The sequence below is a fragment of the Aquarana catesbeiana genome, linkage group LG03 (assembly GCF_042186555.1).
Source record: "Aquarana catesbeiana isolate 2022-GZ linkage group LG03, ASM4218655v1, whole genome shotgun sequence".
Lineage (NCBI taxonomy): Eukaryota > Metazoa > Chordata > Amphibia > Anura > Ranidae > Aquarana > Aquarana catesbeiana.
In genome coordinates, this window is record NC_133326.1 from 61,668,971 (window position 1) to 61,695,453 (window position 26,483).

At 43.3% G+C, this 26,483-nt stretch overlaps 1 protein-coding gene across 1 annotated transcript in view; it reads left to right on the forward strand.

Moving 5' to 3' along the window:
- WHAMM (WASP homolog associated with actin, golgi membranes and microtubules) overlaps positions 1–26,195 on the forward strand; it is a 73,156-nt gene extending 46,961 nt beyond the window's left edge. The window contains exons 6-10 of the mRNA XM_073618605.1: positions 2,204–2,382; positions 17,632–17,718; positions 17,835–17,930; positions 18,058–18,508; positions 25,756–26,195. Coding sequence (XP_073474706.1) covers positions 2,204–2,382; positions 17,632–17,718; positions 17,835–17,930; positions 18,058–18,508; positions 25,756–26,036 — 1,094 coding nt within the window. The 3' untranslated portion in view covers positions 26,037–26,195. The remainder of the gene's footprint in view (positions 1–2,203; positions 2,383–17,631; positions 17,719–17,834; positions 17,931–18,057; positions 18,509–25,755) is intronic.
- The last annotated feature ends 288 nt before the right edge of the window (positions 26,196–26,483 follow it).

Consider the following 26,483-nt stretch of genomic DNA (forward strand, 5'->3'; position numbering starts at 1 on the left):
CTGGTTAGGCCATTCCAGGACCTTAATGTACTTCTTGAGCCACTCCTTTTTGCCTTGGTCATGTGTTTTTGGGTCATTGTTATGCTGGAATACCTATCCGTGACTCATTTTCAATGCCCTGGCTGAGGAAAGGAAGTTCTCACCCAAGATTGACAGTACATTGCCCCGTCCATCGTCCCTTTGATGCGGTGAAGTTGTCCTGTCCCCTTAGCAGCAAAACACTCCCAAAGCATAATGTTTCCACCTCCATGTTTGACAGTGGGAATGGTGTCATAGGCAGCATTCCTCCTCCTTCAAACACGGCGAGTTGAGTTGATGCCAAAGAGCTTGATTTTGGTCTCATCTGACCACAACACTTTTACCCAGTTCTCCTCTGAATCATTCAGGTGTTCATTAGCAAACTTCAGACGGCCTGTACATGTACTTTCTTGAGCAGGGGGACCTTCCGGGCACTGCAATTGTTTTCTTGGTGGCTATGGTCCCAACTGCCTTGATCATTGACTAGATTCTGCTGTGTAGTTTTGGGCTGATTCCTATCGATTCTCATGATCATTGAAACTCCACGATGTGAAATCTTGCATGGAGCCCCACACAGAGGGAGATTGACAGTTATTTTGTGTTTTTTCCATTTACGAATAATCGCACCAACTGTTGTCACCCTCTCATCAAGCTGCTTGACGATGGTCTTGTAGCCCATTCCAGCCTTGTGTAGGTCTACAATCTTGTCCCTGACATCCTTGGACAGCTCTTTGGTCTTGGCTATGGTGGAGAGATTGAAATCTAATTGATTGCTTCTGTGGACAGGTGTCTTTTATACAGGTAACAAGCTGAGATTAGGAGCACTCCCTTTAAGAGAGTACTCCTAATCTCAGCTTGTTACCTGTATAGAAGACACCTGGAAGCCAGAACTCTTGCTGATTGATAGGGGATCAAATATTTATTTCACTCTTTAAAATGCAAATCAATTTATAAAGTTTTTGAAATGCGTTTTTCTAGATATTTTTGTTTTTTTGTCTCTCACTGTTAAAATAAAACCTACCATTAAAATTATGGACTGCTAATTTCTTTGTGGGCAAATGTACAAAATCAGCAGGGGATCAAATACTTTTTTCCCTCCACTGTAGGTATAATTCTACAAAAAACAGATTCCCCTACTTCTCTTAAGGTATGCCCATTAATACTGTATATAGTATTAGGCCAGGGAGCACATACAAATGCATAGGAGTTTGCAGAAAACACAAAATTAAATTATTATTTCATCTTTGCAACAGCTAAGCAGGTACTGGCTAAGGCATGGTGGTCCTCCCAACCAACCATAGGTGTAGTCCAGAACAAAATCACTTAGTATATATCCAAAATAATGGCAGCCATACCAGGGGACTCCATGTTTTCCAAAAAGTGTAGGCACCCTATAACCCATTAACTCTAAAATGATTTTGAACATTCTCTGTGGCAAGAATTCACCAGCTTTTTTCTTATATCTTCTGGAAATTCTTGGAATTTTGAGGGCTTCTCTCCCCAGGTCTTTTTTCCCTCTGTACTCCACCCTATCCCTGGCCCAACCTTTTCTTTATGCCTGTCCCTAGTCTGCTTGTCTTCAGCAAACTGTTTCCTGGATTTCTTGTGCATCATCTTTTAGAAGAGGATTCCTTCTGGGACGACAGCCATGCAGACCAATATGATGCATTGTGTGGCATATGGTCTGAGCACTGACAGGCTGACCGCCCACCCCTTCATCCTCTGCAGCAATGCTGGCAGCACTCATATGTCTATTTCCCTCTGGATATGACGCTGAGCACGATCACTCAACTTCTTTGGTCGACCATGGCGAGGCCTGTTCTGAGTGGAACCTGTCCTGTTAAACCGCTGTATGGTCTTGGACACCGTGCTGCAGCTCAGTTTCAGGGTCTTGGATCTTGTTATAGCCTAGGCCATCTTTATGTAGAGCAACAATTCCTGTTTTCAGATCCTCAGAGAGTTCTTTGCCATGAGGTGCCATGTTGAACTTCCACTGACCAGTATGAGAGAGTGATAACAACACCAAATTTAACACACCTGCTTCCCATTCACATCTGAGACCTTGTAATGCTAAGCCTCGGTTCACACTGGGGCGACTTGTCAGGCGACCCAAAAGTGTATTGTAGGGTTCTGGCTATCATGGTAAAAGATCTTATTATACTGATATGTTTTCTGTGATTTGTAGAGAAAGAAGATGAGGTTGTCTACTATGACACATGTGAAGATCCACAAGAGCTTCTGGCCCATGCGCAGTCCCATCACAGTAGCAGCTCCACATATCAGATGCTCAAAGGAAAGGTGCAGCAGCTGGAGTCTAAACGAGGGAAGATCTGTGCAAGACGCGCATTGCTGCGGAACAAGAAGGTAGGTGGTACTAACTGAAATATATTCCATCAAGAGTATTTGTTGTGCTCAGCGAGGTTCACAGCTATCTGTCAGCTCCTGTCCAGTTTCTAGTGCCTTTACCAACGTGTTGTAACACATTTACCTGCATCCATGCATTTTAATTATTCTTTTGGAAAGTGCGGCAAACCGCACCACAGAGATCTGAACAGCTTCATTGAATACCATTGCTTCTTATGACACATGCACTGTTTTGATTCACAAAAAGAAAAGGTGTGAATGGAGCCCTAAAGGCTCTTTTACAGGGGCGGTCCGCCCGATGGAGTCCGCTTTGCTCTGCGGGGGATTGATCCGTTAATCCCCATTGAGCAGGCGGATGACAGGTCCGTCTCCGCCTACTGTGCTAAGATGGGCCTGTCAGAGTCCCACATTCCTCTATGGGGAGATCGGATGAAAACGGACCACCTGTCCGTTTTCATCCGATCCGCCAGACGGATGGAAAATAGGGTTTCCATCCATCTGTATTTCACAGACCGGATCAGATCGGATAGCAGCAGGTGTCAGCGGACATGTCACCACTGACATCCACTTCCCCATAGGGGTGCTTGGAGGGTCCGACTGGGTTCACCTGAAAAACTGATAGGTGGACCTGATCGGAAAGCCTGTGTGAAAGGGGCCTAAGGTTTGTTTTGTCACAAAACTTGTCATTATTTTTTTTTTTTTTCTTTTTGTTAATGTATCTATATTGGTTTTGTTCACTTGTAATGCTACAATCTTTGTCTCCTTTGTTTCGCTATCTGCAAGCCTCAGCCCATGCTTGGTGCCATGCAGTGACATAGGCCACCAAAATAACAAAGCTTTTATAGCTGACCAATTTATAACTAAACTCCAACCAGTTTGCATGAGAAATGTGTTCTTGTTGATATAAAACTAATATTTTTAAGATAATAAGCTTTTTTCTTTATCGTGCATCATGGGACACAGAGCCTAAGTAATAACTTAATGGGTATGTAGGCACCTTCAGGTGATGGACACTGGTATACCCAATCCAGGAAGTTCACTCCCTATATAACCCCTCTTCCTTCCAGAGTACTCAGTTTTTTCACCAGTGGCTAAGGTGTTTGGTCACAAGTGAAAATGTGCTCTGAGGAGCTCCAACAGGGGATCCATGCTGGATTTAATTAGCCTCCATAGACCAGATCCATTCAAAGTGCCACTGAGGCCAAAGTGGATGGTACCTGGGCCTCTTATCCGAAGCACGAGGTTTTGCCTGTAATGCCTCTCTTTGCAGGGCAGGACCCCGGGACTCAGGGCTTTGGTCATTACCTACATTACCTAAAAGCTTTCCCTGACGGGGTCCAAGGGAGTGGAATCCCGATAAAAAGGGACCTGGTCCTTGAATGTTTGCTAAACGTAGCCCGCCGTGATGGGTGAACGCTGGATTGTCTGTTAATTCAGAAAATCCTGCAGCGGGGATAAAGTAAGGGAAGAAACTTAGGAACTAAAAAGTCCACCTATGCTTTCTTCTTTAAGGGACAAAATGTTGTTATGCCTTAAAACGCCACTAGAGGGAGTGTATACACATACCTTAATCTATTGTCTTCACTTCAGCTCAGTTTCAGTCTGTGTGTGGCCGCAGCAGCTTGTGCAGGGGATTCCTCTTGAGGTAAGAGATCTGCTGAATGCTTTTCTCCCCCCTGAAGGGACCAGAAGGGTTAGGGAGACAGCTGTGATTGTACCCCCCTTATAAAACGGGAGGTCCCGTTTTCTCTGCATCAAAAGTTGTTTCCTCTGCCTGCTGTGTAATGCAAAGCGGGAATATTTTTTTCAAATTTAAAAGGAGGGGGCAGGTTTTCGAAGGGGGCGGGGCCTAGGCGCAGCACTGTGCAACGTCCACGAGGATGCACGGAGGCTTAAGTCTCTCCTCGGCAGCTAGGAGGAAGCAAGCAGCCTACACTGGGACACAGGAGAGGTGGGGCACAGAAGGGTGGCATTCCTGATACAGGAAGGACTTTTTTCCCAGCACTAGGCTGATCTTAATGGCGGCATTACTGTCATGACTATGTTCAGCGATTAAGTGCAACTTAATAGTGCCTCTGCTTTTGTGCTTAGGACTATGCCTACCGAAAAGGTACCAAAGGTTTCGCCCCCAGGCGCTAGGATCTCCAGTCGCATATCCACAGGAAGATTAGCGGCTTTAATCGCATCCTCCATTCAAATGGACAAAGCGTGCTAGATCCCCCTCCCCCACTTTAGACCCTTTGCAAGGGGAAAGGTGGGCACAAGATGAGGTGTTAAAAATAAATATATAATAAATTCCGTGCTCAGGATAAAAGTGGGTTACAACCCCCCTATTGGGTTCCCATGAGAATTTACAGAGATAATGATAAAAAGTGGGGTAATTGGCGCTACCCTGTGAACCACTAAAAAAAATTCTTTTTGTATAAGAGATAATGTAGAAGGTACTGAGCTAAGGCTTTCTTATAGAACAAGTACCCCCAATATTAAAAATGTGATACACAAAAACAGGCGTGTGACAGATACACCAAATTATATAAATAATTTACCAAAATAAAAAATAGAGGGTGAGTGTGTCTCTCAGGCTGAGGTTAACAGCTTGGCATATAACTATTGTGGCACAAATACTACCTCAATTGCCCAGCCAGATATACCAACCATTTATTTATTTATTTATTTTATTTATTTATTTTAGGTACTTATAGCGCCGTCAATTTACGCAGCACTTTGCGAATACACTGTACATTCACATCAGTCCCTACCCTCAAGGAGCTTACAATCTAAGGTCCCAAACTCACATTCATACATACTAGGGACAATTTAGACAGAATCCAACTAACCTACCAGCAACCATTTACCATGTGATAACATGATGGCAGTGGAGGATCCATGGTCCCTCCCACTACGGCCAGATCTGCTCACAGGGACTCATATTCCATCCTACCTTGCGGTCTCTAAATTTAATGGCTTGGCTATTGAAACCCAGATTCTGAAGAAACGTGGGCTTTCCAGGTCAGTTGTCTCTACCCTGAATAATGCAAGGAAACCAGCTTCCAAAACTATATATTATATTATATTATAGTCTGGAGGTCCTGGTGTGAATCCAAGGTTTAGCACCCTCGGAGATATATCATAGGCAGAATTCTTGCCTTTCTACAATTAGGGGTAGAAATGAGGTTGGCCTTGAGTACTATTAAAGGCCAAGTCTCAGCTTTATTGGTCTTATTTCAAAGACCGCTTGCTTCACATTCTTTAGTCCGGAGTTTTATGCAAGGGGTGATGCGGCTTAATCCGCCAGTCAAACCTCCTTTGAACCCTTGGGACTTGAACTTAGTTTTGTCTGTGTTACAAAAACAGCCATTTGAACCAATACAACATATTACCTTAGTCCTTCTGACAAGGAAGTTGGTAATTTTGGTTGCTATATCCTCAGCAAGGAGGGTTTTGGAATTGGCTGCTCTTTCTTGTAAAGAGCCTTATTTGATTATTCATGAGGACAGAGTGGTGTTACGCCCTCGTCCAGACTTTTTGACAAAAGTGGTTTCAGGTTTTCACCTGAACCAAGATATTGTCCTGACACCATTTTTTCCAAAACCAAGTTCCGGGGAAGAAAAGTCACTACATTGTCTTGTGGTGAGAGAAGTGAAAGTCTATTAAAAGACAACTGCTCAGATTTGTAAGTCTGATGTCTTATTTATTCTGCCAGAGGGTCCTAAGGAGGGACAGGCAGCGTTGAAATCCACTGCTGCTGAGTGAATTCGACAAGTTATAATTCAGACTTATAATTTAAGGGGTAAGATTCCCCCTTTTCAAGTTAAGGCGCACTCTACCAGGGCGGTTAGTGCTTCTTGGGCAGTGCATCACCAGGCCTCCATGGCTCAGATCTGTAGCACCGCAACTTGGTCTTCAGTACATACATTCACCAAGTTTTATCAAGTGGATGTAAGGAGGGGTGAGGATATCGCCTTTGGGTACAGTGTGCTGCAGGCAGCAGTATAGGTCCTCGAGTCTGGGGGTACCCTACGGGTTGTGTCTCCCTTCCCTCAAGTAGCATTGCTATGGGACGTCCCATTAAGTTATTACTTATACTCTGTGTCCCATGATGTACGATAAAGAAAATAGGATTTTTATAACAGCTTACCTGTAAAATCGTTTTCTTGAAGTACATCATAGGACACAGAGCTCCCGCCCCTCTTTTGGGGTTTAAGTATATTGCTTTGCTACAAAAACTGTGTACTCCTGGAAGGAGGAGGGATTATATAGGGCGTGAACTTCCTAGATTGGGTATAACAGTATCCACCACCTGAAGGATGCCTATATACCCATTAAGTTATTACTTAGGCTCTGTGTCCCATGATGTACTCCAAGAAAAGGATTTTACAGGTAAGCTGTTATAAAAATCCTATTTTTGGGGCACCTTTTTTCATGTATTTTTTGATGCGTTTTGATGCTGTGTTTATTTGGTAGGAGGAGGAGACTGGTTGTTAAACACAAAACCCTTCGAAAAATGCATGTATATGTGTTTTGGATGCAGTTCCATTGAAGTCTATTGAGCCAAAAACGCACTGTTCTGCATGTAAACAAATAAGTCCCTGCACCTTTCCAAAAAACGCATTGCAGAAAACTGCAAAGATGTGAATGGGACCCATAGGAAATGGTGTTAAAAGCTTGCCCATCTTTAACCACTTGCCTACTGGGCACTTTCACCTTCCTGCCCAGGCAAATTTTCAGTTTTCAGCACTGTCGCATTTTGACAATTGCATTACATTGTACTCAAAGGACATTTTTATCACTTTATTTTTTAACCAAACTTTCTTTTGGTGGTATTTAATCACCACTGGGTTTTTATTTTCTGCTAAACAATCGAAAAAAGAACAAACATTTTGAAAAAAAAAACCTTTTTCTTAGTTTCTGTTATAAAATTTTGGAAATAAGTAATTTTTCTTCTTCACTGATGTGCGGTGATGAGGCTGCGCTGATAACGACACTGATTGGCACTGATGATCAGTGCCCTGATTATCAGAATAAATGTGCCCTGTCACAGGAAAGATTTTCTCAGACAGTAACAGAGCAAAGGAAATGCCGATAACCAGCATTAGTTTACATGTGATGCGCTGTGATTGGACACAGCTGTTCACATGGTAAACGGCCGCTGTGATTGGCCCTTTACCTCGATCTGTGGTCGGCTGTATCCTTCGAACACAGTGATCACAGAGTGTGCCCAATGTGCGCCCCTGAGGCACGGCGGTGCAGGGTTCTCGCGCTGCAGCTGTCATTCGGCTATAGTGTGGTCGGCAAGAGGTTAAAGGCCAACTTGATCTTTTAGACCATGTTACATGTTATACCCATATTTAGAGTTTAACATGTAACAAAGTTGAAAGCTGGCTCCCTGCAAAGAACACACTGGGTTTGATTTACTAAAACTGGAGAGTGCAAAATCTGGTGCAGCTGTGCATGGTAGCCAATCGGCTTCTAACTTCAGCTTGTTCAATTAAGCTTTGACAAAAAACACCTGGAAGCCGATTGGTTTCTATGCAGAGCTGCACCAGATTTTGCACTCCAGTTTTAGTAAATCAACCCCACTCAATACTCGCCTCTTCTGCTGCCGATCTCTGTAGTAGTGAAAAGAAATCCCCAGCAGAATACATCACTTCAGGAGTGTCTGATTCCTGGATTCAGTGGTTCAATTAGTGCTTCTTTGTCCTGTGGTGACATAGAGCCCTGCAGGAGGAACCAAAGCATGCATCTAGCAGGTGATCAGAAGAGATATACTGTATGTATATATACAGTAAATATATATATTTGTGAATTGTGTTCAAAAATATATTTTCTATCTTGTCCATCTGTTGAGCGACACAACTCGGTAAGCAACCTAGATTATGTTGTCGATTATAGGAGAAATGGACACTAAGCACATAAAAAATGTAAGGACAGCCCCCAGAAAGGCACATGGGTACAAGAGGTAGTATATCAAAAGGTTACAAAATAGTTTGCCTTGATTATTTACTTGCTGAGTTCCCATGTTTCAGCAATGCCAGACAGATCTTCTTTCTGACATTCAGGGACTGTTGACGCGAGGGATATTTTTCCCATTCCTCCAACCAAAGGTTTTAACATTTGACTCTAACTTGTTTACAGTGCTAAAACCTGTTTGTCCCTTCAATGCCTCTGTACTTCCTTTAAAGTTCCCGGTGGAATCTATGCAGTTAATTATGCCTCCCCGTATACAGCCTATCACAATGTACAGGAATATGCCTCTACAATATGAACGGAAATAGCCAAAAGGCATGGCAGACACAGGGGTCATGCGAATTTGACATCATTTACGTAGCATTTATGTAGCGTAGCAAACAGGAAGGTTTTCCAGAATCGCACGAAAAAAATCGTACATTTCTTGGAGCACAAAATGCACTGTTGAATACAATAATAGTATTATGCAACAAAATGCAAACAATAAGTCGTACAATTATCTGATCGTGTGTACGAGGCATTACGTTCACTCTCTGCTTGGGTCCATTGACTCCTCTTGTATCCTGTGAGACTGTTGCTCCTGTTTTGGCTATTTTGTTGCACACCCTTCGAATTATTGCTTAGGAATATCCTGTGGTCTAAGAATCCATTCCTGTGCCCAGTACTGTAAGAACCCATACACACTATTAGATTTTCTGCAGATTTTTGTCTTCAGATTTACAAACACTGTATAATATGAGATCAAACCTTAAGAGTTTCAATTGGTATGCAATCAGGCAGGCTCTCGCACTACACGGTTTTGGTAAATCTGCAGAAAATCTGCGTATAGGACTTTAGATTAAGAGAATTGCAAGTTTGTTGTACCTGTAAATTGCATATGTTGGAGTACAGTACAGGACATGGGTCCCTTCCCTCTTTTCTTTGTGATCCCTTTATTGTTTGCTAACAGAGTTGGAGCTTCAAGAAGTGGGTGGAGTTATATGAATACATTTGGGGAGGGCAGTCCCAGCAAAGTTTTTGTCAGTGTCCAATCACCTGAAGGTACGTGCCTATAACTCATGGTGTAAGAATACTCTGCCTGTGTCCTGTATTGTACTCCAAAATATGAAATTTATAGGTAAGTCATAGTTCCTATTTTTTGTACTTGCTATAAAATCCTTTTTTGGGGTCCATTGAGGAACTCAGCTCTTCCTCCCCTCATATGCGATCAGTCTGTCTCTCGCTTTGGAATTCTTGCTGTAGCTGGTCAGGATTGGTGGGGGATAGCCTTTAGGGTACTAGACTTTAAAAACCTAAGTTGCTTGGTCTTCAGCTTATATGGAAATAATTGACACCAGCATTACCGCTTACACTTAAAGTGGAGTTCCACCCAAAAGTGGAACTTCCACTCATCGGATTCCTCCCCCCCTCCAGTGTCACAGTTGACACCTTTCAGGGGGGAGGGGGGTGCAGATACCTGTATATTACAGGTATCTGTACCCACTTCCGGCATAGATAGCCGCAGAATCTGCGGTTATTTACGCCACTTCCTGATTCCCTTACCGAAGATGGAGGCGGCAGCACCCGAGGACCGAGAGACGGTTCGGCCTCGGGTGCCGACATAGCAGGCGCCCTGGACAGGTAAGTGTCCATGTTTTAAAAGTCAGCAGCTGCAGTATTTGTAGCTGCTGACTTTTTTTTTTTAAATTTCGGCGGAGCTCTGCTTTAAGTTTGTTTTCTTTTTTTATATTTGCATAACTCTTTTGTACAAAGGAAAAAAAAACTCAACTTTTGTAAACTTTTTTTCTAAAAAAAATAATAATAAAAAAAACCTAGGTTGCTTACTTTCAAACTGTGTCCCTCAGTGGACTCAGGGAAAAGGCTTTTGGCTCCATTCACACTTATGTGATTTTTTTAATGCAACTTTGTACATCAAAGTTGAATCACAAGTCCCACCCCATTCTTTTCAGTGGCACTCATTTAAATCAGTGTCTGCGCTACTTTGGTGTGGTGTGACTTAGATCCATTGAGTGTAAAGTTGGATCAAAGTCACACTGGAAATTGTGCAAAAAAAATAGGATTTTTGTAGTCCCCATAAAGGCTCCATTCACATTAGCGTGTCTCCAAAGTCGTACTGGAAATCATGCGACTTTGGAGACATGCTAATGAGAATGGAGCCTTTATGGCGAGTACAAAAATGCTATTTTTTTTTTTTTTTATGGGATGATTTACTTCTATATTTTCAGACCCCTGTTTTGATTCTTTTTTTGTGTCAAATGTTGCATTTTCCTTGTACCAGTTGGTGCTTGGCATGCTGTCCCTCCAAAAGTCAAACACACACAGTATACAGCCATGGACAGAAGAATGACACAAATATTAATTTTCACAAAGTCTGCTGCCTCAGTTTTTATGATGGTAATTTGCATATACCCCAGAATGTTATGAAGAGTGATCAGATGAATTGCAAGCCCCTGTTTGCCATGAAAATGAACTTAAAGTGATTGTAAAGGTTCGTTTTTTTTTTTTCTTACATAACAAACGTTATACTTGCCTGCTCTGTGCGAGGGCTTTGAACAGAGCGGCCCTGATCCTCCCTTTCTGGGGTCTCCGGTGGCACTCCTGGATCCTCCTCTTTGAGTGCCCTCTCAGAGAGCCACTTTCCATGGGGGGAACCCATGTGGCGCGCTCCTGAGTCCTGCTGCTGCGCCCATTGACACAGCCAGCAGGACTCGGCCCTGACCCCCCCCCCGGCTCCCGTGTCACTGGATTCAATTGACAGAAGTGGGAGCCAATGGCTCCTGCTGCTATCATTCTATCTAATGAGGACCCGAAACAGTGGTTGGAGCTGCTGTACTCGTCACTGGAACGATCGTGTTCATGTAAGAAAAAGGGGGGCTCTGGGGGGCAGCTGCAGCACAGAATGTCACATTAATGTATAGAATACATTAAGGTGAAAAACCTTGAGACTTCACAAATCCTTTAATCACCTAAAAAAAAAAAAACATTTCCTCTGCATTTGAGAAGAAGTCTTCAGGGCACCCAAGAAAGTCCAGCAAGCACCAGGACCGTCTCCTACAGTTGATTCACCTGTAGGATCGGGGCATCACCAGTGCAGAGCTTGCTCGGAAATGGCAGCAAGCAGGTGTGAGTACATCTGCACGCATAGTGAGGAGAAGACTTTTGGAGGATGGCCTGGTGACAAGAAGGGCAGCAAAAAAGCCACTTCTCTCCAGGAAAAACATCAGGGATAGACTGATATTCTGCAAAAGGTACAGGGATTGGACTGCTGAGGATTAGGTAAAAGTCATTTTCTCTGATGAACCCCCTTTCCAATTGTTTGGGGCATGCGGAAAAAACCTTGTCCGGAAAGGAAAAGGTGAGCGCTACCATCAGTCCTGTATCATGCCAACAGTAAAGCATCCTGAGACCATTCATGTGTGGGGTTGCTTCTCAGCCAAGGGAGTGGGGTCATTTACAATTTTGCCAAAGAACAAAGCCATGAATAAAGAATGGTACAAAAACCTCTTCAGAGCTCCTCCGAGAACTTCTCCCAACCATCCAAGAACAGTTTGGTGAGAAACAATGCCTTTTTCCAGCATGATGGAGCATCTTGCCATAAGGCAAAATTGATAACCAAGTGGCTTGGGGAACAAAAGGTCAACATTTTGGGTCCATGGCCAAGAAACTCCCCAGAACTTAATCTCATTGAGAGCTTCTGGTCAATCTTCAAAAGCCAGGGGAACCAAAAAAAAAACCCCACAAATTATGACAAACTCAAAGTATTGTATATGCAAGAACGGGCTGCCATCAGTCAGGATGTAGCCCAGAAGTTGATTGACAGCATACCAGGGCGAATTGCAGAGGTCTTGAACAAATAAGGGTCAACACTGCAAATATTGACTCTTTGCATAAACTTCATGTAATTGTCAATAAAAGCTTTTGACACTTATGAAATGCTTGTAATTATACTTCAGTATACCATAATAACATCTGACAAAAAGATCTAAAAACACTGAAGTAGCAGACTTTGTGATTTAATATTTGTGTAATTTTCAAAACTTTTTGTGTATCATGGAAGTAAGAAAGTATTGTTTTTTTGCTTCGCTTTTGATCAGGATTATTTTACGTATTAGTAGGGCCCTTGTGTGTATGTGAGTTATAATTTTTCTGTGTACATTTAAATTCTGTTCATTACTTTCCCCAGTAGGAGAAATATATGCTGCATCCTCCAATGTAAAATAAAATACAGATACAATACTTTGTATAATTACTGCGCCTGTCTTTTGATTTTCTGTAGAAAAACAACCTTGAATTAAAATGGTCCTAATGGGGATTTTAGGTCGCTGATCTATTTAATATAGTCTGTGTCAAATGGTAAAACATGTACACTGGTTTCCATAATACTTAAAAAAAACTAAACTAAACTAAAGTTTTAATTTCGCTAAGTATTCACCTGCTGTGAAATGCCTCCCGGATTCCGATGAGCCCCCCCGCCTGCAGACCCCAACAACCAACGGCCAGGGTTGTCGGGAAGAGACCCTTGTCCTTATCAACATGGGGACAAGGTGCTTTGGGGGGGGGGGGCACAGGGCCCCCCCATATTGAGGGCATGCAGCCTAGTATGGTTCAGGAGGGGGGGGGCGCTCGCTCATCCCCACCCCCTTTCCTGACCAGCGGGGCTGCGTGCTCGGATAGGGGTCTGGTATGGATTTTGGGGGGACCCCACGGAGTTTTTTCAGCGTAGGGGGTTCCCCTTAAAACCCATACTAGACCTAAGGGCCTGGTATGCCCCGTGGTGGGACCTGCAAGGTGTCAATCTCGACGATATCGGCGAGATTTACTTTCTTTTCTAGTCCTGTCGTACCCGAGTCACGTTCAAAATGAACGGACTTGTCCGTGTGTGGGCAAGTCCGCCGTAACTCCGTCGAAAGTCCGTCGGGAAGACCGCCGGACCTAGTCTGCCGGAAAGTCCGGTCGTGTGTAGGCAAGTCCATCCGTTCAGAGAGTCCGTCGGAAGTCCGCTGGGAAGACTGTCGGACCTAGTTTCCCATTAAGTCCGGTCGTGTGTACGCTGCATAAGACTTCAGGGATGCCCGTAGTACCACGTCTGATTTTGAACAAATGCTTGAAGAGTTTGTATCAACAGGGACCTAACTGTAAATAGTCCTGAGTATCTATCCATGTAACCAACTCATCCATGGCTATGCCCGGTGGCCAGATGGATTCTTAGGTAAAACTGAGAAGTAAGAGTATTGAGAGGGGGGTTAAAGAAGAAGTAGGGGTTGAGATTAGCAAAGAAGGGAGGAGTCAAGAAGAGGGGGGAGGAAAGGAAAAAAAAAAAGTGGGGGTGGGTCCTCGCGGTGGGGAGCAAGAGCGCATTAAATCCGAAGAAGGGTGGTGTCAAATCTGGTGGGTTTAGTATATTCGACCCATGGCCGCCATACCTTTAGGAACTTATCATGAGTGTCCGAAAGGACAGCAGTCAGCTTTTCGTTAACCATTATATCGTCCATGTGATTTTTAACTGCCTCAAAACTTAATACCTGTGTCTTCAATGCCTTAGCTATCGTCAGTTTGGTTGCAGTAAAGAGATGCAAAGCCAGTTGGCGCTCCGGGTGAAGCAGTTCTGCAATTGGGTTGCAGAGAAGTGCTTCGTATGTGTCTTTTTTGAGGTCAGCATGGAGTATATTTCAGAGGAGGGAGTAAACTCTGATCCATAACCTGCGTACCTCCTTTTTTCCCTTTTCTATAAGTGATTGCATTCCCTCTGTTCCCAGCTGCATAAGAGCTGGGGGGAGGTGAAGCGGCAGGACACTGAGCTTCCCAGTGATTGGCTGAGCAGCGGGGGGCTGTCAGGGCAGGTCTGATCTTTGGAGGAGAGAAAGCTGAGTTCCCAGCATATACAAACAAAGCTTGGGGAATGCCCAGGAAAAAATTCCAAGCCTACTTACCACCAGCTTGCAGACAACCAAATTGACCTGTCTAACAGTATGCGTTTAAAAACAGGGGTTTAGTCCACACGCATTTGAAAACGCATGCGTAAGCCACAAAGCCTCGTCACGGCACCCTGATATCTGTGGTCCTAACACTAAAATTTGAGTGTCCCCACAGTGGAGGCATATGGATTCTGATGGATAAATGCGGGCAAGTGGACTGAAGGGGAGCCCACCCCTTCTTAAAGGTACAGGAGCACACCAAACACCCAGCCGATAGCACTATGGCTGCAAAGGTGCTGGTGCGTTGCTGGACCAATACACACACCAACGTGATCTCAAAAAACTTGCCACCACCCTCATTTATAGCTGGCTATCGAGTTCCCAGAATAGCTAGAGAACTGACCACGATGTGCGCTCCTGCTTAGTGTGGTCAGTTTTTAATAGGAAAGCAGAGGGACTGGCAGGAACACCAGGGATTTCACACAAAGGAAGCAATACACAGAGAACAGGAGACTTTCTCATACAAATGGTACAGCAGGCACATATCAGGAATATGAAGTGTTGGGGTAACAAACCCTTTAAATAGATGCTTCACCATTCCTGGCAAAGTGCCAATGTCTGTAGGAAGGTCCCACCACCGACCCACATTCCCATCATTGTCTAGCTGCGTTTTCCTGCTGCCAAGGCTGGCACTAAAATCTTTTGTGTCGAACACTAGGGTGCATGGTGGCCCCTCCCCTTCCATCTGACAGTGCTCAAGCCTAGTGATTGGCTGCTAGACGTGAGCACTGTGACATCATAAAGAAGCAACAGAATTTTGCTGGCTTTGGCAACAGGACTGCTGGCAAGGCGAGTATGGGGGGGTCACCTTTGCAAAACACCGTTGTTTTGCCCTGAATAGCTTTTGGCATAAACATTTGCTCATCTTTAACTGCAAACACCAGTAGGGGTCCTTTCACACCGAATGTAGTTGGATGCATTTTGAACTGCATTCCAACTGCATAGACAGCCCAAAATCAAGGTAATCCTGTGGGCATAGATTACATTGTAGTGTAGCGCAGTTTACAAAAAGTAGAGCATGCTGCATTTTCCTGCACCACAAATGCAGGAAATGCGCTACAAACGCACCGCAAAGAAAGCCAAGCCCAAAAACGTAAAGAAAAATGCACTGCAAACGCAGCGCAAAACGCATTCAAGCACACGTCAAGCATGCTTCAAATGCATGTAAACATGATGTGAATGAGCTCTTGAAGCGCATTTATACTTTTGCAATCAAATTTGGGAAAACCCCACTGTTACGTGTTCCCATTCACACAGCATACCCTAACAATAAAAAAAAAAAACTCCTACCATGTAAATGTCATGGCAGGCTTGAATGGAGGAGAAGATTTGGATGCCGCACACTGGATGTAGTCAAAAAACTTCACTTTATTGAAAAAATGGGATCATCAAAACAACAAGACTGTCATGCAGAAAGTACAGGTAAGCTGGCGCGTTTCGCACTCAGGACTGAGTGCTTACTCATATGAGTAAGCACTCAGTCCTGAGTGCGAAACGCGTCAGCTTACCTGTACTTTCTGCATGACAGTCTTGTTGTTTTGATGATCCCATTTTTTCAATAAAGTGAAGTTTTTTGACTACATCCAGTGTGCGGCATCCAAATCTTCTCCTCCATTCAAGCCTGCTTTGCCTAGCATTCAGCCAGCACCTGGAGCTCTTCTGCTCTGAAACTTCTACTTACACCTGGGTCAGTGTCAGCCTGAGCGGTGGAAACACTTTCTTTGCATGTAAATGTCATGGCTGATTCTAAGAACTTACATACAATTTCTAGTGTCTTTGTCCCCACACACAATAACATACATTGCAGGAGGGCAGTTTCTACGTTTTTAACCCACAGACAGTGTACAGACTTATTCCCCGTGCACACAATCCAAAAATCAGACGACAGATCGTACTTTTTTGTTTTTTTCTTTTTGCATATTAGTCGAATATCAAACCTAAAGTAATGAAAATTCTCGTACGACAGGATAAAAAATGGGAAGTGATGTCATGTTTTGTAGTGTATTCGTATTGTATTTTCGGACGACAACTGTACTGATTACACGGAAATCATATGATCTGGTATCTGGTAAAATTTTTCGTGTTTGTCTGATTGGATAATATTGGATGAACTATCGTGATCGGCTCTAGAAAGCTCTGTACTAACGATTCGATTATCGTACAATCGTGTCGAAAGCGGTTCTTTTCATCCAATTTTTTGGTCGTGTATACAGGCCATTAGGCCGGCCTTAGACGGAGTGATTTTCTTTCCTGCAACCACAGGTTGCAGGAAAGAAAATCGCTTGATTACCCTATGAGCGCAGACAGTGTTGATGGGGTAATCCCTTCTGCAGAACCATTGTGTTCTCCTGATGGGAAAGGCCGTCCCTGCCAGGAGAACACAGTGATTATTGCTAGCGGGTATAACAACCGCTTTGAATAATCGCATTTAAAATCTGACAGGCTGGATGTAGTATCCAAGTTGATCGCTTGATCAGCTTGGGTACATTCAGCCTGCCCATACATGGTTCAAATCTAGGCTGGTTCCTGCTGAATCGGCCAAGTTTTGGAGCATCTGTGGTCGGCTTTAGTTTACAGTGAATAATGAAGGACTGTGAACAGTACAGACAGGGTTAATTATGTTAAACATTGCTCCATAGCCCCCTCCTAAACATTACAAAGCGGGGAGAGCTTGTAAGAATTTTTAGCAAGTAAAATGCATTTAAAAATATAACCAATCATTTTAAATATTTTTTGAAAGTGTTACTAAACCCATAACATTAAAATCAGTGTGTATATGCAATAAAGCATGCTGGTTATACTCACTGTTGAACCTAAGGGGTTAATCCTCCACATTGTGTAAAAAGGCTGTTTGATACTGTCTTCTCTGATCCTCCCCTTCTTTTACTGTCCCCTATCCATCTCCTGATAGAACAGAGGCTAGGGAACAAAGCTGCACACGCTCAGTTTGGTGTGTATTGCTAGAGCGTTCGTGTTTTTTGTTTTTTTTTCTTGAGAGGGTTCATGTGATCAGCATGGGGCCAATCGGCACTGTCCAGACAGTCAGGAGTCCTGCAGCCTCATAGGACAGTCAGAGGAGAATGGAAACTCCTCCTAGAAGCTTTAACCAGACACTGATAGAAGTCACAAGACTGCTTTATACTTCTGATGAAAAAGGGTATTTAGAGGTTTATATTTACTAAAATAATTGCATTTCCATGATCTGTGTACTGTGGGAGACCAGATATAGTGAATGCAGGGTCCTGGGTAGAGAAACACTTTTTAAATATCAGTCTCGCTCTAAAGTAAATATTTCTCTTTATTTTAGGATCAGTGCAAGGAGACACAAGAAGTTAAACTGAAGCAATACCAGGAAACCCAGAAACGACTCCAGCAGCATCATTCTGTGCAGATGGTGAGTACCCTGTCTATGAATATAGTTAGTTTGTTTTCATGCCAACTCATAGGCTTCTGCTCCATTTAAAACTGTGTGTGGGAGACACTTTAACAGCTCTCTTTGTGTTACGACAGAAAAGAGACAAGAAAAAAGAAGAGGCGAGGAAGAAAAAGGAGTGGGTCGATCAGGAACGTCAAAAAGCGATACAGCGATTAAAATCCTTTAAAGATGTGAGTGTTAAATTGCTGTGTTCAAGTTGTGCGCAGTCATGTTCTTGCAGCGGAGGGAAATAAATGTGAAATGATGCAAGGGTTGTTTTTGTTAATGGAACATTTTTCTTTGTGTTTTTTGCTGTAGAAGAAAGAATCTCCTGGGATGCTGAAAACCTTGCGAGTTCAGCCTCGGCTCCCAAGTAAACCCCCCGAGAGCTTAAATCCTTCCCGTGTAACCAGAAGAGGTCCAGCAGATATCCCTGTTCAGATCTTTGTGCAGAAAGGAAATGTTGGACAAGGAACCCCAAGCACTGACCCCAATAACCCAGGCAATCATTTCCTACCCCCTCATAGTCCTCCACCACCACCGCCACTTCCTCTTCCTCCAGGGCCTCCTCACCTGCTTCCACCACCACCTCCTCCACCACCACCTCCTCCTCCTCTTCCACCAATGAGTGCTCTTTTATCAGTGCAAGCTCCACTACCTCGTTCAGAAGAGACTTTAAATCCTAGCGGGCCTGAACCGATGGGAGTTGAAAAATCTAAAAATAAATATACACCCGGCTCCCTAAAAGCAAATCCGAATCAATCTATAGGTAAGAAAAAATCTGTATTTTTAATCTACATACATTTATAATTTTTAAAAGCATTTACAGAAAAAATGAGAACAAGTGAACGGGACCTGTCACAATAGTTGATTTAACAATGGCATGCCTCCACCCTTGAATATCGGTAAAAGAGGAAGAAGAAGAAGTGGGACTTTAGATGAGGCATGCCGTTGTAGATAATATTGAGTAAAGAACATAACCATGATTGAACTGTCATAAATTAAATTATTACATGTCATTATGACAGTTCAATCATGGTTATGTTCTTTACTCAATATTATCTACAACGGCATGCCTCATCTAAAGTCCCACTTCTTCCTCTTTTGAAAGCTTTTACATCTATTGTAAACAGGGCACAGCTTTTTCTGGAAATTAAACTTTTCCTGAGCTGCAAAAATGTTTGTGAATATAAACCTAATAATAATAAAGTAATTGTAAAGTCAGAAGGTTTTTTATCTTAAAGTGGATGTAAACCCTCACATTTATACCCAGTGAAGTGAACAGACTCAGATGATACACAGAGATGAAACAAATCCTCCTACATAAATTTTACATGCATATCCGCTGTCTTCAGCTTTTATATATTCTTTAGAAAGTTCAGATCATGTTAGATTTTCTCTTTCTGTTCAGCACTGCAGTGAAGTCTGGGATACAGCCAAGACAGCTGATTGGGGGAAAGGCACACACCCCCTCTCCTCATAGGTAGAGACTTTGAATGTTCTCATAGGTAGAGACTTTGAATGTTCTTTGAATGGTTCAGCACTGCTAATCTATAGCATCCTCCCCAACACAAAACTCTGGCTGCTTTTATCTCAGTTAGATGGAGAACTTATCAGGCTGATAACAGAAGAACGGAGCAGGAGACAGCTATGGGACATATATATATACCCAGATCAAGTTTCATGAATCGGGTTACATCCACTTTAGGATAAAAAAAACCTGTGTGTAGCAGCTGCCCCAGCCCCCCCCTTAATACCTGAGCCCCATCTCTATCCAGTGATGGCCACGAGTGCCTCGGCCATCCGGGATGCTCCGCCTGATTGGCTGAGACACAGCAGCAGCGAAGTTGGTTTTCGTTGCTGTCAATCAAAGTTGGTTAGCCAATCAGTAGAGAGAGAGGGGGGCAGGGCCGAACCGGGGCTCCGTGTCTGAATGCACGCAGGGAGCTTTGACTCGGGTGCCCCTATAGCAAGCTGCATGCTGTGGGGGGACTCGACGGGAAGGAGAGCCAAAGAGGGACCCGAGAAGAGGGGGATTCAGGCTGATCTGTGCAAAACCAACTGCACAGAGCAGGTAAGTATAACATGTTTGTTATTTTTAGAGAAAAAAAAACGAGACTTTACAATCACTTTAAGGAAGCAATCTTTGCATCACTCACGTTTTCATGTGACATCTCGTAAAAACTAGACTGAAACTTGGCTACAGGATTATGAGTAGGTAAAAAGTACACTGAAGAGTAAGCCACACAAAACTGAGACTTAAGTGGTTGTAAACCCCTGAAATGAAAAATGAAAGTATATCCCTTCTATAGTGTGCATTTGTCCCAATCCAAAGCACCTGGTATGATTTCTGGCTGCTCCCTCCCCCCTCTGCTTTGTCTGTGAATCACTTCTGACAGTCTATATGTCGACACCAAGGGATGCCTGGAGATGGCCCCCTGGCATGCAGCAGGTGATTGACAGCCTCAGCTGTGCATATTTCATTATGTGACAATGTAGAGGGGAGTGTGTACATACAGATAGATAGATGCAGATACAGATATAGATAAATAGACAGACCGATAGATAGATACATAGATAGATACAGACAGATACATAGATAGGCAGGCAGATAGATACATAGATAGATACATAGATACATACACAGATGGCTATATAGATAGGCAGGCGGATATATAACTAGACAGGCAGGCGGATATATAACTAGACAGGCAGGCGGATATATAACTAGACAGACAGGCAGGCAGATATATTATTAGGCAGGCGGATATATAAATAGACAGGCAAATAGATAGCTACAGTCAGGTCCATAAATATTGGGACACCGACACAATTCTAATCTTTTTGGCTCTATACACCACCACAATGTATTTGCAATGAAACGAACAAGATGTGCTTTAACTGCAGACTTTCAGCTTTAATTTGAGGGTATTTACATCCAAATCAGGTGAACGGTGTAGGAATTACAACAGTTTGTATATGTGCCTCCCACTTTTTAAGGGACCAAAAGTAATGGGACAGATTAATCATCCATCAAACTTTCACTTTCTAATACTTGGTTGCAAATCCTTTGCAGTCAATTACAGCCTGAAGTCTGGAATGCATAGGCATCATCAGACGCTGGGTTTCATCCCTGGTGATGCTCTGCCAGGCCTCTACTGCAACTGTCTTCAGTTCCTGCTTGTTCTTGGGGCATTTTCCCTTCAGTTTTGTCTTCAGCAAGTGAAATGCATGCTCAATCGGATTCAGGTCAGGTGATTGACTTGGCCATTGCATAACATTCCACTTCTTTCCCTTAAAAAACTCTTTGGTTGCTTTCGCAGTATGCTTCAGGTCATTGTCCATCTGCACTGTGAAGCGCCGTCCAATGATTTCTGAAGCATTTTGCTGAATATGAGCAGATAACATTGCCCGAAACACTTCAGAATTCATCCTGCTGCTTTTGTCAGCAGTCACATCATCAATAAATACAAGAGAACCAGTTCCATTGGCAGCCATACATGCCCACGCCATGACACTACCACCACCATGCTTCACTGATGAGGTGGTATGCTTTGGATCATGAGCAGTTCCTTTCCTTCTCTATACTCTTCTCTTCCCATCACTCTGGTACAAGTTGATCTTGGTCTCATCTGTCCATAGGATGTTGTTCCAGAACTGTGAAGGCTTTTTTAGATGTTGTTTGGCAAACTCTAATCTGGCCTTCCTGTTTTTGAGGCTCACCAATGGTTTACATCTTGTGGTGAACCCTCTGTATTCACTCTGGTGAAGTCTTCTCTTGATTGTTGACTTTGATACGCATACACCTACCTCCTGGAGAGTGTTCTTGATCTGGCCAACTGTTGTGAAGGGTGTTTTCCTCACCAGGGAAATAATTCTTCGGTCATCCACCACAGTTGTTTTCAGTGGTCTTCTGGGTCTTTTGGTGTTGCTGAGCTCACCGGTGCGTTCTTTCTTTTTAAGGATGTTCCAAACAGTTGATTTGGCCACACCTAATGTTTTTGCTATCTCTCCAATGGGTTTGTTTTGTTTTTTCAGCCTGATGATGGCTTGCTTCACTGATAGTGACAGCTCTTTGGATCTCATATTGAGATTTGACAGCAACAGATTTCAAATGCAAATAGCGAACTTGAAATGAACTCTGGACCTTTTTATCTGCTCCTTGTAAATGGGATAATGAGGGAATAACACATGGAACAGCTGAGCAGCAAATTGTCCCATTACTTTAGGTCCCTTAAAAAGTGGGAGGCACATATACAAACTGTTGTAATTCCTACACCGTTCACTTGATTTGGATGTAAATACCCTCAAATTAAAGCTGAAAGTCTGCAGTTAAAGCACATCTTGTTCGTTTTATTGCAAATCCATCGTGGTGTTGTATAGAGCCAAAAAGATTAGAATTGTGTCGATATCCCAATATTTATGGACCTGACAGTGGATACATAGGCAGGCAGATAGATACAGACAGAGCTAGATAGATACAGACAGATAAACTGATAGTCTGTCTATGCATCTATCTGCTTTTTCCTCCACTCACACTGACAGGCGCAAGTAGAGGAGAGCTGATTGGCTGCTTTCCTGACAGGGGGGCTGCGCTGATTATCAGCGCATTGATTAGCAGTGCAGACCCATCGAGGATGCATACTACCAGGTGAGCCCACCAGGGGTGCTAATCAGCGCCCATTAGGATGACACTCTGTGCCCATCTATGATGCCTGCCAGTGCCCCCCTGATCAGTGCCACCTATCAGTGCCCATCAGTTCTGCATATAAGTGCCTCCTAATTAGTGCCAATCAGTACTGCCTCATCAGTGCCAGTCAGTGAAGCCTCATCAGTGAAGGAGAAAACTTATTTACAAAGTTTTTTTTTTTTTTTTTTATTTGTAGTGCAAAAAATAAAAACCTCAGTAGTGATCAAATAACACCAAAATAAAGCTCTATTTGTGTGGAAAAAAATATAAACATTTTGTTTGGGTACAGCGTTGCATGACTGCAATTGTCGTTCCAAATGCAACAGCGCTGAAAATTGGCCTGGGCAGGAAGGGGGGAAACGTCCTTGTATTGAAGAGGTTAACCACTTCAGCCCCGGAAGGTTTATCTCCCTTCATGTCCAGGTCATTTTTTGTGAGATGGCACTACATTACTTTAACTGACAATTGTGCGGTCGTGCAACACTGTACCCAAATAAAATGTATGTCCTTTTTTTCCCACAAATAGAGCTTTCTTTTGGTGGTATTTGATCACCTCTACTGTTTTTATTTTTTGCTCTATAAACCAAAAAAGACCAACAATTTTGAAAAAAAATGTAATTCTTACTTTCTGCTATAAAACACATCCAATAAAAGAGGTTAACATCAGGGGCGATCAAAGGGTTAAATGTTTTCCTAGGGAGTGCTTACTAACTGTGGGGGAGGTGCTTGTACAGGAACAGAATCACAGCCTTCCCTTGTCACACAACGACGATCTGCCTTGTTTACATAGGCAGTTCCACATTCTGCCTCTGTAGACAGCGATCGTGGGTCACTGGCAGACATCGAGTCTACAGGCACGCTCCTGCGACGGGCTTGCGCGCGCGTGCCCGCCATCCTTCTTGCACGGACCGACGTACAGGTGTATATATCAAAAGTGTCAGCAGTATTGTCCGCTGTAATATCACAGTCCTGCTACAAGTCACCGATCGCCGCCATTACTAGTAAAAAAAAAAAACTTTTGCGCAAACCAATTAATATATGCTTAGTAGAATGTTTTTTTACCAAAAAATGAGTAGTAGAATACAGAATTGATGAAGAAATTTTTATTTTTTTATTGGATGTGTTTTATAGCAGAAATTAAGTATTTTTTATTTTTTTAAAAGTGTCGGTCATTTTTTTTGTTTATAGCGCAAAAAATAAAAACTGCAGAGATCAAATACCACCAAAAGAAAGCTCTAGTTGTGGGAAAAAGGATATACGTTTTATTTGGGTACAGCGTCCCACGACTGTGCAATTGTCAGTTAAAGCGATGCAGTGCCGAATCGCAAAAAACGCACTGGTCAGGAAGGGGATAAATTCTTCCGGGACTGAAGTGGTTAAAGAGATGTATAGCCAAAGCTGTTATAATTTTCCTGTAAGTGACAGGAGTGCAGTCCATTCTGAACACCTGTGACCCGTTTTCAGCCGACAGCAGGTTAATGTCCGCAGTCGGCTGACGTCACTGAGCCAGCCAAGGCTCGGGAAAGATTCTGACCATATGGTCGGTATCTACCCAGAAGCCTGGACCGCCAGCTGGCTCAGCCTCTCAGCAATCCACGAAAACCTGAGCCAGCACCTCCATAGCCCATTGCTCAAGTGAGCGCTGGAGGTGAAGAGCAGAGAGCCGGTGACTGAGGCCAGGATCCCCCGCATCCAATTTGCAATAGCAGGAGAATGTGACCAGCTCTCTATGGAGCCGGTTCATATATCTCTGATGCGGCTCCGGTGTGAATTTGCGCAGGAGCCCTGTGCGTCTTTTGGTCTGTTTCAGGTCCAAATTCAGCCTAAAATTTGTGCTGAAATTGGACCTGAAACAGTGAACCAGGACGCAAAGGACCCCTGCTGTGAGCCGCATCGGCATGCATTGTAAACTGAGCCTGACAGTGATGGCTCTTTGCTCAGAGCTGAGGGGGAGAACTGAGCGATCAGAGGTGTTTGATCATTCCATTCTCACTGCAGAGTTGTTTCAATGCTACATCCACCTAGGTGAGTATAAATGTTTTTGTCCGTTCTCTTTTTTTTTTTTTTGTAAAATCTTTATTTAGAAACAGTTTAGTATGAGACAGCATACAGAAATAGCCGTATTGAAATACATGAACAGTTAGAACATCTTATAAACATGTGTTAACTATCTCGAGAATAAAGAGGGGGATAGAGTATAATAATATTAGTGACAATTACACCTTGATATCGGTCACTGGTTGTAGCCTTTCCCTGAACTGGGAAGGCAGAGCAGTTTGTGTTCAAAATCCCAAGAAATGGTCCTGTTTTAACCAAGGGAGTAGAAGCTGCCAAGCAGCCAGCTCTGTCACAACTGAGGTGTTTGCGCGTTCACCGGGATATGGGGCAGCCCGCTGGCGGAGGCTCCAGGAGAGGGGGGCTAAAACAGCCTCCTACTACCTCTCCCGGCCCCCCCACCAACCGGGTGCACCCATGGTGTTCCGTAAGCATCTGGAGGAAAAAGGAAAACCCGCAAACCAAAACAAACGAAAATAAATTAACACTAAGAGAGAGAGGAAGAGGGAAAAGATAGGAAAGGGGGAAGGGGTAGGGAGGGGAAAGGTCGGAGCTTACCTGTGATCTGAGGTTGAGTCATTGTTTCCGCACCAGGCAAGTTCCCCCAGGGTCGGTTCCACTCCAAAGGGACCAGAGAGAGGGAAAGGGTTTTCGTATTTCCCTTTTAAGTCTCCATCAACCAAAAAAGAAAATTGCTTTGTTTATCGCATTGTTTAAGGCCAGACGTATGGGAGCTGTAATTTCTACCTTGTTTTTAGGAGAGAAATGTCTATGGCTGCCATCCCTGTCTTTTCTTTACTACTTGGTGTGTCACTGATCCGAAACCAGCATGTTCATGCCATATGGTAGGGCACCTTATATGCGCATGTTTGTTCCAGGCCAATGGCTTGCTAGTGATGTAAGGTAAAAGATGTCAGCTCTGAAGCATATATGTTGAAAAATAAGGCAGCAATGGCAGTTCCTACATTTCTATCTTGACAGATTCCCTTCAAACATAGTCAAAGCTGGAAAGACATAGGTATGGTCATATAAGGTAGCATTGAACATTTCTGATAAGGTAATGTTTGTTGTTCGATCCTGATCTTTGAATAAAAGTAATTTACAGGATGGGGTAAGCTCAGACCTCCACCAATAAATGAATGACCCCCTTCAGTAGTCTGTAGACGGGCACTATACTGTAAAAAGTATAGTCATTTTAAATTTTAAAGACAGAATGGGCAGCAGAGCAAACATGAGATGATGTCTATGAACATGTTTGATTGTTTTTGTAGGTTCCATGGAAGAAGTATTGGCATCATTAAAACGAGGTGAAAATCATCTACGAAGAGTGGAACAACCCCAAACCTCGATCGATGCAAGAGACAGTATACTAACAGCCATCAGAAAAGGAGTCAAACTCCGAAAAGTACACCAACAACCTGCGATCAAAGATCCAGAAAACGAACTAGAGAGAAATATTAAAGAAGCCATGCAAAGGATGAAGAAAGCATCAGCTGACTCCGATGATGATGAGGAGGGAAGTGACTGTGTGAGTGGTGATTGGGATGCTTAATATTCATAAATGATGAACAGTGTGTTTAATATAACACTATGTCTCAAAGCACTGGAGCAAAACAGCTAGATCATTGGTTATCGCTATGTCTATAACATTCAACCAAGCCTAGCATTACTGGATGTGGATGGAGGCCAAACATTACAAGCTTGCAGTTGTGCAGATTTTTTGTTACTTTATGGGTATGTAAAAGTTCCATTAGATGCCTTTATTTTGACACCAGCAATATCAGATACCAACCGGTCTATAAACCACCATAGTCTGTGGCAGACAAGACCATGTCCCTCTGTTAGTCCAGGGAACTCTGAGTTCATGTACATGCATGATTGTTGGGGACAAGAATTATGAATTTGTCTATTTGATCGTTTCCTAAAGTCTGACCGCCCTTTGATGTCTACGGGCCCTCTAGGCAGGATTAAACCCAATGCTTATCGTTTTGTTTTTTAA